This window comes from Tupaia chinensis, unplaced genomic scaffold, assembly GCF_000334495.1.
Source record: "Tupaia chinensis unplaced genomic scaffold, TupChi_1.0 Scaffold000023_1, whole genome shotgun sequence".
NCBI classification, from domain to species: domain Eukaryota; kingdom Metazoa; phylum Chordata; class Mammalia; order Scandentia; family Tupaiidae; genus Tupaia; species Tupaia belangeri.
In genome coordinates, this window is record NW_006159453.1 from 1,981,269 (window position 1) to 2,000,278 (window position 19,010).

General features: G+C 45.6%; 1 protein-coding gene across 1 annotated transcript in view; it reads left to right on the forward strand.

Annotated features, from left to right (window-relative positions):
* The window catches only part of TGFBR3 (transforming growth factor beta receptor 3), a 206,811-nt gene that overhangs the window by 55,311 nt on the left and 132,490 nt on the right, over positions 1 to 19,010 (forward strand). Inside the window, exon 2 of the mRNA XM_006140157.1 lies at positions 12,101 to 12,285. Coding sequence (XP_006140219.1) covers positions 12,101 to 12,285 — 185 coding nt within the window. The remainder of the gene's footprint in view (positions 1 to 12,100; positions 12,286 to 19,010) is intronic.

Here is a 19,010-nt window from a genome sequence, read left to right on the forward strand (position 1 = left end):
ACCGCGGTCGACTACATGGGAGTCCAGCGACATAGCCATTACGCTAACTGCTGGTTCCCCCCATGCCAGATTAGGTTTTAAAAAATTAGTTTAGTGATGACCTTAGGGGTAAGTTGAGGTCTCAGATTTGGTGATGGCAGCCTTTGGGGTTAAGAAGAGGCAGCCTTCTAGCCCGGAAAGTTGCACTTTGTTGGAAGATGTTACTACATTAATAGGAATTCAGTTACAGTTTTATTCTTTGGCTAAGTTGAATTTGATACTTTGTATCTAGGTCAGTTAAGCATTTTCATCTTAATGAAAAAGTGTTATTATTTTTTACTTTTAATTATTTTTTCAGTTATTTTGCCTGCCAAACTCACAGGGCAGTAGGAATAAAAGATTCTAAAAAGATGTTTTTCCCTTCCTCCAAACCTTCAGATTCGTTCTTGGTCTCTTTACGGAGCCACTTAGGCAGTTACGTCCCATAAGTGCTAATCCCCCATACATGAACACTGTAGCCAGTGTCCCATTCTATCCCAGCCTCCTCAGACCTTGTCAGAGGAACAGGAACAGGTGCACTATCTTGAAGATGGAAGGCTAACGAGAAGAAAATTGGTCAAGATGGTGCCAGATTACTCTCCTCCTTGATTGCTGGAATGCCCTGGAGGCAGAAACATGACCTGTTCCCACCTTCCAGGTCGTACTTCCAGAATGTGCTCAGAGAACAGGATTTTTCTTGTAATATCATGCATGGTTTTATTTTAAATCTTCTCAGTGCGATTCTTAGAAATAATTTTGGGGGAGTAATGGCTAGAGTGTAGAATAAGAACATCTTATCTTGGATAGTTTATGAATCATTCTAAAAGCCCACAAAGAAAACATTTTTCAACTGGAGAAAATATTTTCATTCATTTATTTCTTCTGCTCCCCCTCCCCCCCGGGACTTTATGTCTATAATCGTATTTGAAATTTATAAAGTATTTTAGTGTATAGTGAGTGCCTCATTTAATCTATGAGCTGAACATGGAGTAAAGGAGAGCTTCTGCGGAATTTAAAAACAAGGTCAAGCAAGTACTAAGTCACAAGTACCAACTCCCCCATCTCCTGGTCCCATATGCGGGTGCTTGTCTAATGCAAAGACCCCTCTTGCTTGGTCTGGTAGTGACCCCTGGGTCACGTCCTCTCTGCTTCCTCTTTTCTTCAGGTCATAAAAATACAAAACAAAACACCACCCCTCAGGAATAAGCCTCAGTCCCCTCTGCGGGCACTTACGGGTCATGCAATGTCTCTCACAGAGAAGAGTGAATGCCCTGTGTAGCTTGGCACATGCTGACGCTGAGCCTTTTAGATTCTTTAAGAATCTCTGCCCTTTGTTTCCTTTTGAATATTTAAAACACAATTCGAACCAAGGCAGTACCTCCAAGTGGCTTCACCATGATTCCAACACAACATTATACAGATATGCGCTGGCTTTTAGCCCGGTAAGTTAGTGGTTGACTTCTTGGAAAAGGGTTGGTTTGTCAAGAGGTAGGTTTGGATTTAGATACTGGCTTGGAGGATGAAAGAAGCTATGATAAGATAGGCCTAAAAAGTTGTGCTGCAGAAAAATCTGTCCCCCTCTGGCCCCTCCAGATATTACTGTTAACAGGTTTTGGAACTCTTCTGTTTCCTACCAGGGAGAAGCTTCAGCCTGAAGGCAAGTTCTTCAGCCTGAAGGCAAGTTTTATTGTTGAAAACACAGGTGGGGGCTGTGGCTGCAGGCCCCTGGGACTTTCATAGGCGTACATTCCTTAGCTCCGTCCCCCAGGGGCTGTAGATCCTGTGGGTTGTAATTCGAGATGTACACACACGAGCATACGCTGTGTACACGCCAGGAAGCCAGCACTCTTGAGCTGGGGCCTTCCAGGTGTATTTTCTACAAGCTCTGTTTTTGCGGCAGATCCTGGTGCTTGTAACATTCTCTCTGCTAAAGCTCAGTGAAAGCCAGACTGGGCTATTGGGCTGAGAACTCTTCCCGGGTGCCCTTTCTTACAGATTCTTGCATCCCATGGAGGGTAGAGGGGATTTTCAGCTCAAGGGCAGAACAGATCCTGCAGTGCCCAGCCCCACAATCTGTGGGAGTTTGTTCCTCTTTGCAGCTGACAACATTGCAGAATTCCCTGTGGGACAATAACAGAAACCCTTATTAGCCAATGGTGTTGTTGGAATAAAATCTCCCCACTGCGATGTCTTGGTCCCAGGCTATAATGTTACTCCTTAATTCCCTCTGCATCTTTACCAGTTTTATTACAGCTGAACACACACTCCTCATTAGTACCCTGGGTGATATGGGGAATCGGAGTGCTGGAAATGATGTGGAATAGGTACCAGATGTTTGTGTCAGCTTGGTATGCATTGGTATTTAGAATGCTTGAGGATCACAATTATTCAATGTGAAAATTACTTACATGCCTTTTCTTGAACAATACCTCTCCCCTCCAATATTTAACTCTGTGTTGCATGTGGTGTAATGTGAATCATTTCTTTGGGGATAGATTAAATTTAAGAATGTGTGCAGCAAATGCATCTGTTCCTCCTAAATGCTTTGTCTGCATTCTGTCAAGTTTTGGGGGCTGGCCTGCAGCCAACATGGATGTGGGGGTTCTTTACTGAGGTTGGAATGTTGTGTTGCTTCTAAAGGACATAATGAAAGGGTGAGCCCATTACATTTTTTTCTTTAAGTGTAACTCGGAATTTAGATGTTGATGTTACAGCCAGATCTGAAGAACCTTTCCCACGTGTCCAGATAAGCAAGTGTGAATGAAAATGATGACGAGGACATTTGGTAAAATGAGAAAGGAGCTTGTGCTTTCTCATTAAGTTTATGAAACCTTTTAAGTCACCCAGAGGTAACTAGCGTGAACCAAGTAGTTTTATTTATTTTTGCAGGGTAAATGAATATTTGTATTTGGCTTGCTAGCCTGCTCATCCAGTCCTGAGGTGGAGGCCTGGAATGTGCACGGCCAGAGCAGGTGGTGAGACTCTGGACCTGAAGTCTGAGTGACCCACACTCAAGTCCCCTATTGGCATTTACTGGGGGTGGGGTGGAAGGGGATAATCCTTGGTAAATTATTTAACCTCTCTGAGCCCTAGTTCCTACCACTCTATAGAGTAGAAGTTTAAATACTGTCTTTACAGTGTTGTTATGAGGATTAGGAACAATCTGGTACAAATGTGACCCAGAGTAGGCCCATGATAACTGACTTTACACGTGAAGAATTAACCTGGGTTTACCACACAAGGGGGAGCCCAGCGTCCCGATGGGCCCAGGGCTGAACAGTCCCAGTGGAGGGCCTGCTTTGTGAAGGACGCAGGTTGGTGGTGGCTGTCAGTGTGGCCTTTGTCTGGCTTGGTCTGGGCCACCTGCTGAGTTTCTGGCCACAGGTTACTTGAGTCTGCTGCCTTTGGGTCCAGAGCAGGAGGTTATCTCCAGCAAAACACAACGCCCAGTGTGAGGACATCCACAGAGGAGAATAAACTCATCCCACGCTTTGAGACCAGCCAAAGGCTAGATTTCTTTGGGAATCACCTCTGAAGAGTCCTGGACAGGGCACGTGCGAGGTGCCCAGCATAAACAGAAGTCCCTGCCTAGGGAGTCGCTGGGGAGGAGCGTCTCTGGAGTGGCTGTGTGTGCGCTGTTGCCAAGGAGCACGCACCTGTGGCGCGCAGCAGTTCACTCACAGTGGGGCTAGAGGTGTTTGTTCTGCCCCGTTACAGAGTGTCTGGGAGGCGTCGATAGCGTATCTGGCCTGCCTTGGACTGTGCAGGGTAGTGCCAAGTGAACAGGCGTGTGTGTCGATGGGTGTCATCGCTTTCAGCCAGTGTCTCTTTCTCGCCGCCCCTGCCCTCCTGATGCTGACGGTGGTAAAGTAGCTCCCAGAGCGTGTTTGGGGGGTCGGTGCTGTGGCTGCAGGCCCCTGGGACTTTCATAGGCGTACATTCCTTAGCTCCGTCCCCCAGGGGCTGTAGATCCTGTGGGTTGTAATTCGAGATGTACACACACGAGCATACGCTGTGTACACGCCAGGAAGCCAGCACTCTTGAGCTGGGGCCTTCCAGGTGTATTTTCTACAAGCTCTGTTTTTGCGGCAGATCCTGGTGCTTGTAACATTCTCTCTGCTAAAGCTCAGTGAAAGCCAGACTGGGCTATTGGGCTGAGAACTCTTCCCGGGTGCCCTTTCTTACAGATTCTTGCATCCCATGGAGGGTAGAGGGGATTTTCAGCTCAAGGGCAGAACAGATCCTGCAGTGCCCAGCCCCACAATCTGTGGGAGTTTGTTCCTCTTTGCAGCTGACAACATTGCAGAATTCCCTGTGGGACAATAACAGAAACCCTTATTAGCCAATGGTGTTGTTGGAATAAAATCTCCCCACTGCGATGTCTTGGTCCCAGGCTATAATGTTACTCCTTAATTCCCTCTGCATCTTTACCAGTTTTATTACAGCTGAACACACACTCCTCATTAGTACCCTGGGTGATATGGGGAATCGGAGTGCTGGAAATGATGTGGAATAGGTACCAGATGTTTGTGTCAGCTTGGTATGCATTGGTATTTAGAATGCTTGAGGATCACAATTATTCAATGTGAAAATTACTTACATGCCTTTTCTTGAACAATACCTCTCCCCTCCAATATTTAACTCTGTGTTGCATGTGGTGTAATGTGAATCATTTCTTTGGGGATAGATTAAATTTAAGAATGTGTGCAGCAAATGCATCTGTTCCTCCTAAATGCTTTGTCTGCATTCTGTCAAGTTTTGGGGGCTGGCCTGCAGCCAACATGGATGTGGGGGTTCTTTACTGAGATTGGAATGTTGTGTTGCTTCTAAAGGACATAATGAAAGGGTGAGCCCATTACATTTTTTTCTTTAAGTGTAACTCGGAATTTAGATGTTGATGTTACAGCCAGATCTGAAGAACCTTTCCCACGTGTCCAGATAAGCAAGTGTGAATGAAAATGATGAAGAGGACATTTGGTAAAATGAGAAAGGAGCTTGTGCTTTCTCATTAAGTTTATGAAACCTTTTAAGTCACCCAGAGGTAACTAGCGTGAACCAAGTAGTTTTATTTATTTTTGCAGGGTAAATGAATATTTGTATTTGGCTTGCTAGCCTGCTCATCCAGTCCTGAGGTGGAGGCCTGGAATGTGCACGGCCAGAGCAGGTGGTGAGACTCTGGACCTGAAGTCTGAGTGACCCACACTCAAGTCCCCTATTGGCATTTACTGGGGGTGGGGTGGAAGGGGATAATCCTTGGTAAATTATTTAACCTCTCTGAGCCCTAGTTCCTACCACTCTATAGAGTAGAAGTTTAAATACTGTCTTTACAGTGTTGTTATGAGGATTAGGAACAATCTGGTACAAATATGACCCAGAGTAGGCCCATGATAACTGACTTTACACGTGAAGAATTAACCTGGGTTTACCACACAAGGGGGAGCCCAGCGTCCCGATGGGCCCAGGGCTGAACAGTCCCAGTGGAGGGCCTGCTTTGTGAAGGACGCAGGTTGGTGGTGGCTGTCAGTGTGGCCTTTGTCTGGAGATGGTCATGCTGCAGTCCCTTCTCCTCCATTCTCCTCTCGGAGATGGTCATGCTGCAGTCCCTTCTCCTCCATTCTCCTCTCGGAGATGGTCATGCTGCAGTCCCTTCTCCTCCATTCTCCTCTCGGGATCTTGGGCACGCACGCACATGCGCCCGGCATGAGTTTTAAGCCACCGGGTCCGGGACGCGAACCGCGGTCTACTATGTGGGAGTCCAGCGACATAGCCATTAAGCTAACTGCTGGTTCCCAGTACATTTTTTTTTTTTTTTAGTGATAGAAGTAGCTTGTGTGGGCAGATGGGGGCCTGGGCTCTGTCTCTGTCCACATGGTGGATGAGGGTGAACAGAGCCTGACTTTGGCTCCAGAGCAGGAGGGTATCTCCAGCAAAACACAACGCCCAGTGTGAGGACATCCACAGAGGAGAATAAACTCATCCCACGCTTTGAGACCAGCCAAAGGCTAGATTTCTTTGGGAATCACCTCTGAAGAGTCCTGGACAGGGCACGTGCGAGGTGCCCAGCATAAACAGAAGTCCCTGCCTAGGGAGTCGCTGGGGAGGAGCGTCTCTGGAGTGGCTGTGTGTGCGCTGTTGCCAAGGAGCACGCACCTGTGGCGCGCAGCAGTTCACTCACAGTGGGGCTAGAGGTGTTTGTTCTGCCCCGTTACAGAGTGTCTGGGAGGCGTCGATAGCGTATCTGGCCTGCCTTGGACTGTGCAGGGTAGTGCCAAGTGAACAGGCGTGTGTGTCGATGGGTGTCATCGCTTTCAGCCAGTGTCTCTTTCTCGCCGCCCCTGCCCTCCTGATGCTGACGGTGGTAAAGTAGCTCCCAGAGCGTGTTTGGGGAGGAGATTGCAAAGGGAAGAGAAGGGCTGTGGGTTTCCAGCCATAACCACAAGAGCAACTCCCAGCCTCCGAGGCTGTTGTCGAGGTCCTGTGCTTGCAGCCCCAGAGCTCAGGGGTCACCACAAGAGCCAATAGATGAGTCAGACGCCGTTTCAGAACACGCTTTCCTGGTTTCTGAGCCTTTGTGGCCGGGTGGGGGTGCTGCGTGGGGGCCCCATGGTGGTCGGGGGGAGTCAGAGGCACCCTGTTACCTCAGGCGTGTGTGGTGCAGCCTGTGGGCTGGCTCGCGCTGGCCCCAGGTGGAGCTCTCCTGAGGGAGCTGAGCCTGGCTTTGTGTGGGCAGTTTGCCGAAGTGACCACCGTGAGACTGAGGTGAGAGGATGGGACATGGGTCCAGGGCCGGCTGTGGCTGAGGGGCACAGCCAGGAAGACTTGGGCCTGGTCCAGGTTGTGGCAAGATGAACTGGGGGTGTGGAGACTGTGGGGGGATAGGGGATTGCCGTGCCACCTGGAGAGACAGAGGGTCTAGGCAGAAGAGTGTTCAGGAAGAGAGGACAAAAAGAGGTTTGTGTTTCCTGCTTTCTGTGACAGTTGAGGTGGGGAAGCCCCAGCTGGGACTTGGTTCTTAGCTACCAAAAATGCCATCTTCATTTTGTGGTTGATGCCCCGGGCCCCCCACCCCATCCAAGACTGAAGCTTCGACTCTTAGGTAGAGAATGACAGGAGAAGCTCTGAAAGGAGAAGCTTTAGGGCAGACGGTCATCACAGGTACAAAATCTGCTGAGCACACAGTGCCTCATGGTTTTTCCTCTTCTCCAATAATAATCGAGAAAATTATACTTTTCCAATTTCCTCAATGATGATAGAGTGCCTCCTGGGCACACCTGCAGTCCCAGCTACTTGGGAGTCTGAGGTGGTAGAATTGAGACAAAAGGAGACCCTGTCATTTTTTTGCTATAGGGCATGTGCGCTCACCAGATAGAAAGAGAGAGACAGAGAGACAGAAAGCGAGAAATGATCCCCCAGGTGGGATGGCCACGCTGCAATCCTTTCTCCTCCATTCTCCTCTCGGGATCTTTCTTTCTTCTTCTCTCTCTCTTTCTTTTTAATTGCATGTGTGCCTACCAGAGACAGACAGAAAGAGAAGGAGAGGGGAGGAGAGGAGTGGCCCTCCAGTGTCACGCCACAATTCCTTCTCTTTCATGTCCATATCCTGTCGAGACCTTGGGCAGAGACACACATACTCAGCGTATTTTTTAAAACACCAGCGCTGGGATTTAAACCTTGGTCAGCCATGTGGGGTCCAACTCCCTTAATCACTAGTTTACGGGGCTAGCCTATTTTCCTTTTCTTTAAAATGGGGATAACTCCACCGCCTTACAGTGTATTGGAAAGATATATAGCATCTAGTATTGCCCAGGGCATAGTCAGCACTTTAAAAATGGGAGCAATTTCTCATATTACTTTTACTAGACACACTGACATTGTTGAACTTTCTGGGGTTTTTTTTTTTTTTTTTTTTTGGTCATTTGTTTGTTTGTTTGTTTTACTAGAGGGCTCATGTGCTTACCAGAGTCTGGGAGAGGTAGAGGAGAAAGCTGACCCCTCCCTGCCATGAGGCATGGTCACTCTAGAATCCTTTCTCCTCCTTCTTTTCCTCCTTTTGCGATTTTGGGCATGTTTCTCAATCTGCCAGGTCTGGGACTAGAATCACATGGCCGGCCATGTGGGATCTACCTGCCTTAACCACCAGGCCATGGAGCTGGTCCTGCACTGTTGAACTCTGGCAGACACCATTTCTTACATACCTTTGGGGGTAGTGGTAGATAATTCCTGATTTTTTCTTGGGGGGGAGGGGAACATAAGGATAGCTTAATTAAGTGTTGTACCTCTTTTCTTTTTCAAACTCGGCAGAAAAATTCAGTAACTAAACACTGCTCCAGTGTGTCAGGAACACTGTAATTAAATATTGACCCTGGGGCTGGCGTGGTGGTTGGGGTGCTGGACTCCCACATGGCCAAGTGTGGTTCGAATCCTGGATCTGGTGGCTTGCTTTCTCACTTTCCCCCTCTCTCTGTGGTCAAATTAAAAATAAATAAATAAAAGTAAAACATCCACCCTAATGAGCCTCTGTAAAGAGATGCTGTTCCCTCATTTGACCAGAGTCTGCCCTGTGCATTGCTTTCTTTAATCTTTGACCTTGGACTGCTTTATATAACCCATGGCTGGAATTACAGCCCATAAAGAGGGGGTCTGCCCTGTCTTGGACTCTGAACTTGGGCTCTTAAGGCAAGGTGAGCTCTCCTCAGCACCGAGGACTTCTCCGCTCTGCTTCCTTCCCTCCTTGGGTGAGATCTTACCTCGGATTCTCTGAGCTTTGCTCCTGCTCCAGTGTGGAGATGAGCTGTGTGGTGACTAAGAACACCCTGTGCGTGACAGTGGCATCGTTAGGAGAAGGGCAAATCAAGCAGATGGAGCCTTTTGCGGATGTGTTTTGGGTTGAACTTTAGCCCTGTCAGAGCTTTGCACACACGTACAAACACAGGGCTGAAAAGCATTTGTATTTTTGCTTAATTTGTGATTACCACAAATTCGTGGGAGGAGGTTCTGAAACCAGTTCCGTATGGCTTCTGAGTAGCTATAGCCTGTCTGTGTCCCCAGAATTGAGTAGGAAGAGACTTTCTCTGGACACCAGTTATTCTACTGCTGCGAGGGCGGGAGGGCGAGCAGTTCCTCGTACGGTCTCCCTGCACCGAGGCCTCAGGGAGCGTGCATCCAGTGCCCCTGCCATTGCTGCGGTGACATCTCCCTTCACCACCTCGTGCTTTCTCAGAACGCAGCTGGGTACAATCCAGCCACGCAGAGAGTGGCAGTGATTATTTGAGAAGGTCCATACTTCATTTCAGACCAGATAGCTCTTATCAGCCTAGATAAGTTCTGGGCGCCCTGAAATAGGCCTGCCCTACTGGGCTGGGTGTCTGCTTACGCCACAGCAGCGGGGTACAGGCCTGGCTGGTTCTGAACTACATTTGCCTTTGTATTGGGACCGCAGTCCTCAAAAGCACCCTTTTTACTCAGAAGTCAGGAAGATCCAAGTGGAATCCATCTGGGTTCCATGTTAAGGTTGTGGGTTCAAGTTCAGGCTGTGTATGTTCAAGTGCTGGTCTCCTCAGCTGTCCAGCGAGAACCGTAGCACCACGCTCTCAGAAGGGTGTGAGGATTACATATCTTGGTTCCTCCTTCCTCGATGTCTCTAATCACCCAGGTGAGTGGAATGAGGCTGCAACTTGGTAAAGTTGTACCTCACATCACTATAGCAAACTGTCTCCCAAATTAAGTCTTTACAGACAAATCCAAGTCCCCAGAATGGTATCCTACTCACTGATCAGAGAGGGGGCAGTTTTTAGAGCTCAGTGATTCATTTATTCACGTCATGATTTTTTTCTTTTTCTTTCCTTTTTTTTTTTTTTTTTTTTTTTTTTTTTTTTTTTTTTTTTTTGCTATAGGGCATGTGCGCTCACCAGATAGACAGAGAGAGACAGAGAGACAGAAAGCGAGAAATGATCCCCCAGGTGAGATGGCCACGCTGCAATCCTTTCTCCTCCATTCTCCTCTCGGGATCTTGGGCACGCACGCACACGTGCCCGGCATGAGTTTAAGCCACCGGGTCCGGGATTCGAACCGCGGTGGACTACATGGGAGTTCAGCAACATAGCCATTACGTTGGCCCCATGAATTTTTTTTTTAAATGAGAGTATGGGGAGGGAAGGAGATAGGTCTTTCTGATAAGGTCTTGCCACTTGTGATTCTTCTGCTCCCGTCTCCCAGTCAGCCAGGACCACAGGCCTGAGCCACTGAGCCTCGCCTGTTGAGTTTGGCCTGGGAACCAAACCTGGGCCTCCCATGTGGCCCCAGCCACTGCACAGCAGGATCCTCCTCATGCACTACTGAAGCTCGACCAACCTAATGTGTGTGGTATTTTTTTTTTTTTTTGAGCTTCTCTTGTATGATCAGCACTGTAGCTGAGTGCTTAGGATGTAAAGAAGAGTCAGTCACCCACAGCCCTAGAGAGGTCACATTTGGCTGGCAGAGACAGATGTATACACCAGTGGTTACCATGTGATAAACGGAACACTGGAGCTGGGCAAGAAATTGGGGGAGAACATTGAAAAAAATGTCCCTCTGCTTGGGATATTTTTTGTGGGGATAGAGTTAGAGTGGAAGAGGAATTTGGGTAGAGAAGACAAGCTTGAATAAAAGCGTGGAGTCAAGAAACATGTGGTATGTTTGGAGGTGTTTAAGTCAACTGGCATAGCTGGAGTGGGAGGGATGAGAGAGAGGAATGGAGTAGATCAAGAAGGCCTTTTGTACCATGACAAAGAGTTCAGGCCAGTAGTTTTCAAGAGACAGGGAACGTCTGCAGAGATAGGAAGGGTGGGCATCTGAATTTGGGGCAGCCACACAGCTGAGCACCCCAGGTTAGGTGGACTATGCTTTTTTATTTTTAGCGAGATTTTTGCTATGGGGCACGTGCGCTTATTAGAGATCCAGAGAGAGAAAGTGAGAGATAACTCCCCAGGGAAGATGGCCATGCCACAGTCCTTTCTCCTCCATTCTCCTCTCGGGATTTTGGGCATGCACGCACATTCACCTGGCGTGAGTTTCAAGTCTCTGGGTCCAGGACTCAAACCATAGCTGGCCATGTGGGAGTCCAGCGCCACAACCACTGTGCCACTTGCTGGTCCATGTTTTTAAGGAAGGTAGCTTGAAGAACTTGAGACCTGAAGCTTCTCTCAGGAAGAGTTCTAATTGCCTAGGGTCTGTAAAGTAGCGATGGAAAGGAATGAGTGATTTAGAACTTAAGCCTTGATTAATTACAGGAAGGGAGAATGAGGAAGCAGGAACCAAGTATAATCAGGCTTTACCTTTTCTAGCTGGGGGCTCGGCTTATACCTCTTTTGAAAGGATTTTTTCTGACCTCTAATCCAAACTTCAGACTGATTGCCTCAACTCATTACATCTTGCTTTATATTTGTTCTTAAGTTTGCATTTCCTAACAAAACTCTAAAAAGGTAGGGACTTTACCTTATAGTTTTGGGGAAGGTATAATTTTAGGTATTAATATTATTTGTGCATAATATTATGGGACTTCAAAGCATTTATTCCATTTAGCTCTGATTTTCTCCCAAGGGAGGAAGAAAGAATTAAACTCAATAGTCAAACGGAAGATGTCCTCCATCCAGAGGAATACATTTGTGACTTGTGAGTCTGCAAGGGAATTAAAAAAAAATCAAATACACATTGGATCGGCAGGTGGCATGTAAGGTGCTGGGCACTCCCACATGGCCGACCACAGTTCAAGTCCCAGATCTGATGGCTTGCTTTCTCACTTTCCTTTTCTCTGTGTGTCTGTCTTTCTCTGGTCAAATGAAAATAAATGAATGAATAAATAAAATTAAATAAATAATTCTTTAGGAAAAAGAATCAAAAACACATCAAACACATCCAAAAGAAATCTAAGAGATTGGGACCTCAGAAGAATAGGCAGTGTTTTTTTTTCATGTAGTTCTGGAATCAGCTCACTTGGAAAGGTTCCACTGGTAGGTTGGCAGTGACTTGATCATCCAAAACTCCCTCTTTGAGGCAGAATTAATTGCTGTGTCTAAGTGGTTCATATTTGTGATTCCCTTGGCAGGTCCAGAGCCCAGTGTGCAGTGTGAACTGTCACCCGTCAATGCCTCCCATCCTGTCCAGGCCTTGATGGAGAGCTTCACTGTCTTGTCGGGGTGTGCTAGCAGAGGCACGACCGGGCTGCCACAGGAGGTGCATGTCCTAAACCTCCGTGCCATGGACCAGGCACCCAGCCAGCCACAGAGAGAGGTAGGTGCAGGTGTCAGCTCTCAACCCACTGCACCTTGGAATCTGCAAAGACGGTTTTCTGAACAATGAGTCCTCTTCTTTTCTTCTGGGGCTCAACAGGGATGCTCGTATATGAACACAGAGAGGAGCAGGATTCCAAATCATGGATTGCTAACTGGATTGGATGATTTTAGGACTTCTCTCTGTAGAGATTCTTTGACTCTTCTCCTTTCCTGCTGCTTTATATTGGAAAGAATGTTTGTGTGGATTTCATATTTTAAATATGATTGTGGGATAAAAATAAGGTGCCATTTCTTTGTAATTCTAAAATGCTGTTTCTATTTCTTCCCATGCTCGCTTCATTTGATTGTCAGGAACCTATTGGTCCTGCAAGATGGGTCAGGGGAAATGGGAACTCTAGATAGGTAGAGTAACTTTGTACTTGCATGAAAACCCCTGGTGGTAGCTCTTATCGCCCTCTAGGCAGCCCTTGAAGATTGGTTGTGATGGTGATGATGACGTTGGTGATACACTCTTGTCTGAACACAGGCAGTACTCAGTATTACTGTTACTTAGTATTTCTCTGGGGCCAGCATCAATTGAAACACTCATCCACTCACCCCACGAAGTCTTACAATTATTTTACAGGTGATGAGTTAGGTGCAGAAATCACTTCCTCAATGCCATTACTTTCAGAGAGAAATGACCTCTTTCTTGTAGCTCCAAAATGGCCTAGCTTGTGGGTGAATGGTCACCCTATTTCCTTTAAAAGGATAGATTTCCCCACAAGATAACACATGGTTGTCATTCTTTCTGTTTTTAAGTTTCTGTGTGTCAGAAATGTTATCACTCTACTATCACCTTTCCAGGAAAGAAGAAACCACAATAATACATGATCACAGTGAAGTATAGGAAAACTGAGGCAGAACAGAATTTCATTTTTGAGCTGTATTCTGGTCCAGAAAGTTAATTTCCAGAACCACTTGTTTATGTGTTCAACTGCCACATCTTTTTGAGACAGTAGGAATAGGAGAGGCACTAAGCGTCCAGAAGGAAAAGCAAACTGATTTTAATCTTGTGAAAGTGTGCAGAGTTAGCTCATTTCAAAGACAGATCATCTAACCTTTCCAGCTACATTGGAAATTATTGTTAATAGTCTTGGTTACTTGCCATTGTTGCTGCAACACATATTTCAGGTCAGATTTCTTTATTCCAGTAATGCATCTTTAATTCTTAACTTATGGGGGAGAGTTGGTGGTGGGAGGGCAAGGAGGAGAGGAGGAAATGCAGTTGCTATGAAGCGTTGCTGACTCTAGCGATTCTTTAGCAGCGATAATTACTCATTTTATATATGCTTCTCTAGAGGAACTGAGAAGGAAAAGAAAGTCCAAGCTATTACAGAAGCAGCAACCTCAGAAAATTCTTGATGTGAAATTGTGCAGTACTGTTGTTGACTCTGAAAATGGATTCAAACAAGACTACCGAAACAAAAGAAAAATACCTCAAAGAACAACCGTAGAACCCTCCAAACTGGTATTAAATATGTTGGATCAAAATGCAATTCATCTTAGGTCATGGCAGTACTGAGGATATATAAAATTAACTGAGATCAAGGGACCCGGTATGCTCAATGTGGGAGAAAAACAGAGGGCCTATAGAGGGTAGTCTCCAACTTGTTAAAAATCCGAACATTATTTTCTTTCAATATTTGTGTAGTATGTATATGATTTTTGGCTAGTGATTTAGAAAGATGAGGTGTTTTAGTCTGCTATTGAATTACTAATAGAAATACCCAAGATGGGGTGAATTTAGGAGAAGAGAGGCTTTTATTTTTTTATTTTTATGTTTTTAAGGTTTTGCTCTAGGATTTGTGCTAGAGAGAAACAGAGAGACAGTGAGAGGGTAAGTGAGAAATCACCCCCTAAGTGGGATAGCCACCCTGTAATCCCTTCTCCTTCATTGTCCGCCTGGGATTTGAGGCATGCATGCCCACACACACCCAGCATCAATTTCAAGCTGCCAGGTCTGGGACTTGAACCGTAGATGGCCATCATCTTAACCATCACACCACCTGCTGGCCCCAGCAGAGATTTATTTTGACTCATGATTCTGGCGTCTGGAAAGTTCAAAGGTGGAAGGCTGGCCTACAGCATGGTGGAAGGCAGGGTCTTGAGCACAGCAGCTGTCTTAAGTTTCTGTGTCTCATTCCTCTGCTTCTATATGAACCAGAAGTCCATCCTAGGATGTCCCACCCTAATGTCATTTTCACACCCAAAGCCCCCACCCTGGGACACCCTGAAGGAATTAAAGTTTCACTTAATACCTCTAGAGTGCAATCAAGTCCCAGCACATGGAATTTTGGGGGACCTCTAAATTCACAAAAACATGAACCTTTAGGGGACAAACCATCATTTAAACCATAAGATGGGAGGACTTCCAAAAGTCTGTGGAAAAATAAAATTCAAGTATGAGTTTATTTTAGTACCAAAAAAGTTAAAATCTCTGCATATGTGTTTGCATAATATATACTTTTCATGAACATTTTGAAGACCTTTTGTATTTCTGAGAATAGGTAACTGAGGGAAATTGTACTATTTACTTCTGTGGGGACTTTTAAGAATTAGGTGGTTGTAGTTCAGTCCTGTTTATAAATGAGATGTTGGGATAACCGAGCTTTGACAGTTTCACCTAGTTCTTCATAACGTAGACCTCAAAGTTTATTGTGTCTGTGGAGTAGGTGTGGAGGATGACTTCAGGACACTAGACCAGATGAGAGAGAGAAAGTTCCACTGGTTGGGAAGACGAGGTGGGGAAGTACTCAGTATCTCACCCTCTTCATACATGATTATGTAGATACATTCTAGGGCTGTGCAAATACTTTTTAAAACATCATTTGATGGACCAGCAGATGGCATAGTGGTTACATCACTGGACTCCCATGTAGTCAACCACAATTCAAGTCCAGGACTTGGTGGCTTAAAACTCACATTGGGTACATGTACATGCGTGCCTAAAATCCCAAGAGGAGAATGGAGGAGAAGGGATTGTGGTGTGGCCATCCTCCCTAGTGTGTGTGTGTGTGTGTGTGTGTGTGTGTGTGTGTGTGTGGGTGATTTCTTGCTTTATGTCTCTCTGGTGAGCCCATGTGCCTTATAGCAAAAATCTCTCTTTGAAAAAAAGTCATTTAATCAAGGCTAGCTCAGTGGCACAGAGATAAGGTGCTGCTCTAGTCATGCTGGATCAGTATGGACAATCACAGACTCAGTCCTCTTTTCTGTCTGTACACGCCCATGGTCCTGTCTGGCTGGGAGGTACGATTAGGTGGATTGTGGTGTAAGATGCTATTCAGGTGCCTATTGTCCCCCATAGTCTATGTCTCTCACTCTTATAAAAAAAATTAAAATAAAAAACCCAACTCTTTTGAACCTCAGCAGTTACACTTCTTGGTATATGCCCAAGAGAAATGAAAACCTATGTACACCCCAAAATTTACTTATGAATATTCATGACAGCATTATTCATAATAGTCTAAACATGGAAACAAACGCGAATGTCCATCATCTGATGAATGGATAAGTCCAATGTAGAACCTCCATACGGTGGAAATAAACAAGAATGATGTACTGATATGTGCTACAACATGGATGGACCTTGAAGGCATCATGCTAAGTGAAAGAAGACAAGACACAAAGACCACATACTGCATGATTCCATTTATAGGAGCTATCCAGAATACACAAACGTATAGAAACAGAAAGCAGGTTAGTAATTGCTCAGGGTTAGAGGGCGAAGAAGGAAATAATTACAGGTTTTGTTTTTGTAAGGGATAGGGGACAACAAAAATGTTCGCAAATTAAGTCGTGATGATGGTTGCACAACCTTGTGAATATGCTAAAAAGCATTGCATTGAATTTAAATTTCATGATATGGGAATTGTATCTCAATAAAGATATTTATCTATGTAGATAAATAAAGTATCTATGTATCTATATGCCTTATCTGTGTATGTAAGTAGATACATACATATCTAGGTAGATAAATCTATCTATAAATCGATACATCTTTAACATTTGACTTGCCAACTTTCTAATTAGTCCATAAGGTTTACTTTGATTCAGTTCACTTTTTTTTGCCCAGATTGCTCCCTCCTCCAATCTAAACTCACCCAACTCTTTTTGTTATTTTCAATAGATAACTTGAGTTTTATAGATATACCATGAAGTGGGCTTTGCTAAAAATTACAGCTGTTCTGTTTTGGAGGTATTACTGGGAGGGCTGGAAGCAGGCACCATGTAGCCTCTACAGGTACTAAAAGTAAATATTTTTCACAATGGCATGATAGTGCCATTCCTTACAGCTTTGCAAAAGAGTTACCATGCTGGTTTTAAGCCATAATTGGCCATGACTCTGGTGAGGGAACCACAGTAATTACATTTCATGGTGTCATCCTTAAATGACATCCTTAGCTTGTTTCTGGTACAGGGTCAGGATTAAGATTTTTTATACATTACCCCTACTCTAACATTTTACTCACTTCCTACCTCCCGAGTGCCTGAAGTTTCTTCAGCTGGAGCCAAGTTTCTTATTTTCCTATGTAGAGAAGGTGACAGAGCCTACATCTGGAAGTAATAGCCACAACAGGTTGACAAGATTTGGGGAAACAGTTATGCTTAAGTTGGATCAAAGTTTTACAGGCAGGCAGAGAATCTGTATCAGAACTCCACATGTTCCACAGTGTATGAAAAGCCCTCTGTCCCAAAGCCCTGGTTGGCCATTGCCCTGCCTGTTGGGTTCTTGTGAGGACAGCGTAGACCTATAGTTGCATTTTTCATTTGCGACCACACCTCTCATTTGTAATCATTGGTTTTGGAAACAACAGCCTTGGAAGCGAACAGGAAACTGGAAGAAGACTCTGTGGCGACAGGGGAGGGCAGAAGAAGGTAAACAGCCCTGAGAGATCAGATTTTGTCTTTTAGAATAAGTGGAGACCTATGCCATCGTTTTTATCACTGTGAAATGCAGCTAGTGCCCTGAACTTTGAAGTAAATACATTCCCCGGTCTGCCCCCTGAGTTGGATCACTCTGGGTGTTTCCTGATTCCTGGGAAGGGTTATGGCACTGCCAGAGGCTTGTTTACAGTGACATACTTTCATTAGTTGCTGGAATGGCAACCATTTCGTTTCCTATCATCTAATTTTTACTTGTGACCTGCTTTTCTGTGGTGCTGTGTCCTTTCTATTTCCAACCTATTTAATTGCTTCTTATGAAAAGCTGCAGAGTGTAAGCCCCTTGTTAGCCTATGTGTATAGAAGATAGGGGTGTTTAAATTTATGTATTTGTTTTGACATTAAAGGACAGACTGTTAATGGGTATGCCAGTGCCTGGCTGCGGGGGTGGAGAAAGGGCCTAAGTTCAAAAACTAACTACTCGTCAGAGAGTGCAGAACCCTCCATGCTTTTATGTTTTTGCCTCAAATCCAGAAGAGGGCTTGGGATGGGCTTCCAGCAGTAGATACGCTAACAGTGTAAACAGAAATACAAAATGAGGACCACAGAAAAAAGAAGAGTATAGTTTCTTTTTTTTTGGCTGGGGATGGGGATAGGGGGAGAGATTTTTGCTATAGGGTGTGTGCGCTCGCCAGAGAGACAGAGACAGAAAGCAAGAAGTAGCCCCCAAGTGGGGGTGGTCACACCACAGTCCCTTTTCCTCTAGGGATTTTGAACATGCACTTACACATGCCCAGTGTATTTTAAGCCACCAGGTCCAGGACTCGAACTGTGGTCAACTACGTGGAAGTTCAGTGATGTAACCATTATGCCATCTGCTGGTCCCGAAGAGTATAGTTTCTTGACTACATGGGTTAATGTGGTTGGTATGATTGAGTTTGAAATTTGGCTGCAGGCTTCTTTACGGGCACAACTAAATGGGATGTATGGTTAATCACATGCATGGCCCCATTGTACCTTCTCTGAGAACTCTGGCATAAAACTGTTCCTTTCTTGGTTCTTTCTGAGGGCAGGAAAGACCACAGTTGGAAAAAATGAAAGTAAACACGTCTAAAATGCTAACTGTTTGGTGTGCCTCCATCCCCAACAAGAACAGCAAGCATAGTGGTGGAGACAGTAGGCTTACTGTGGCCAGCCACCTGCCATACTTGTATTACCGCTGCCGGTCATCATCGTCATTTGAAAGGGAGACCTATTAAGTGGTTGCTACTCTTATAGAAGAGGGGATAGACCAGCAGTTAGCATAATGGCTATGTCGCTGGACTTCCGTGTAGTCGACCACAGTTCGAGTCCCGGACCTGGTGGCTTAAACTCACACCGGTGTGTGTGCGTGAGAGCCCAAGATTCCGACAGGAGAATGGAGGAGAAGGGATTGCGGCGTGGCCATCCCCCCGGGGGGTGATTTCTTGCTTTCTGTCTCTCTCTCTCTTTTTGGTGAGCGCACGCACCCAATAGCAAACCCCCCCACCCCCCCCCAAAAAAAAAAAAGGAAAGAAAAGGATTCTTGCTTGGGCTTAGGAGGTAATACAACCAAATAGTAAAGCCGGTCTCTGAACTGTCTCTGCTGGATTTTATAGCAGGAGCTTTTCCACACTTTGAGCTGGCTTCCCTTTTACTCAGTTTTTCCGTGTTCCAAGCTACAGTCTGCTAACCGGGATGAGTCGGCTCTGTCTGTTAATGGGCCGGCAGGTATCGGCGGCAGTTTGGGTTTTGTGTGTACGCTTGTGATTGCTCTTTCCA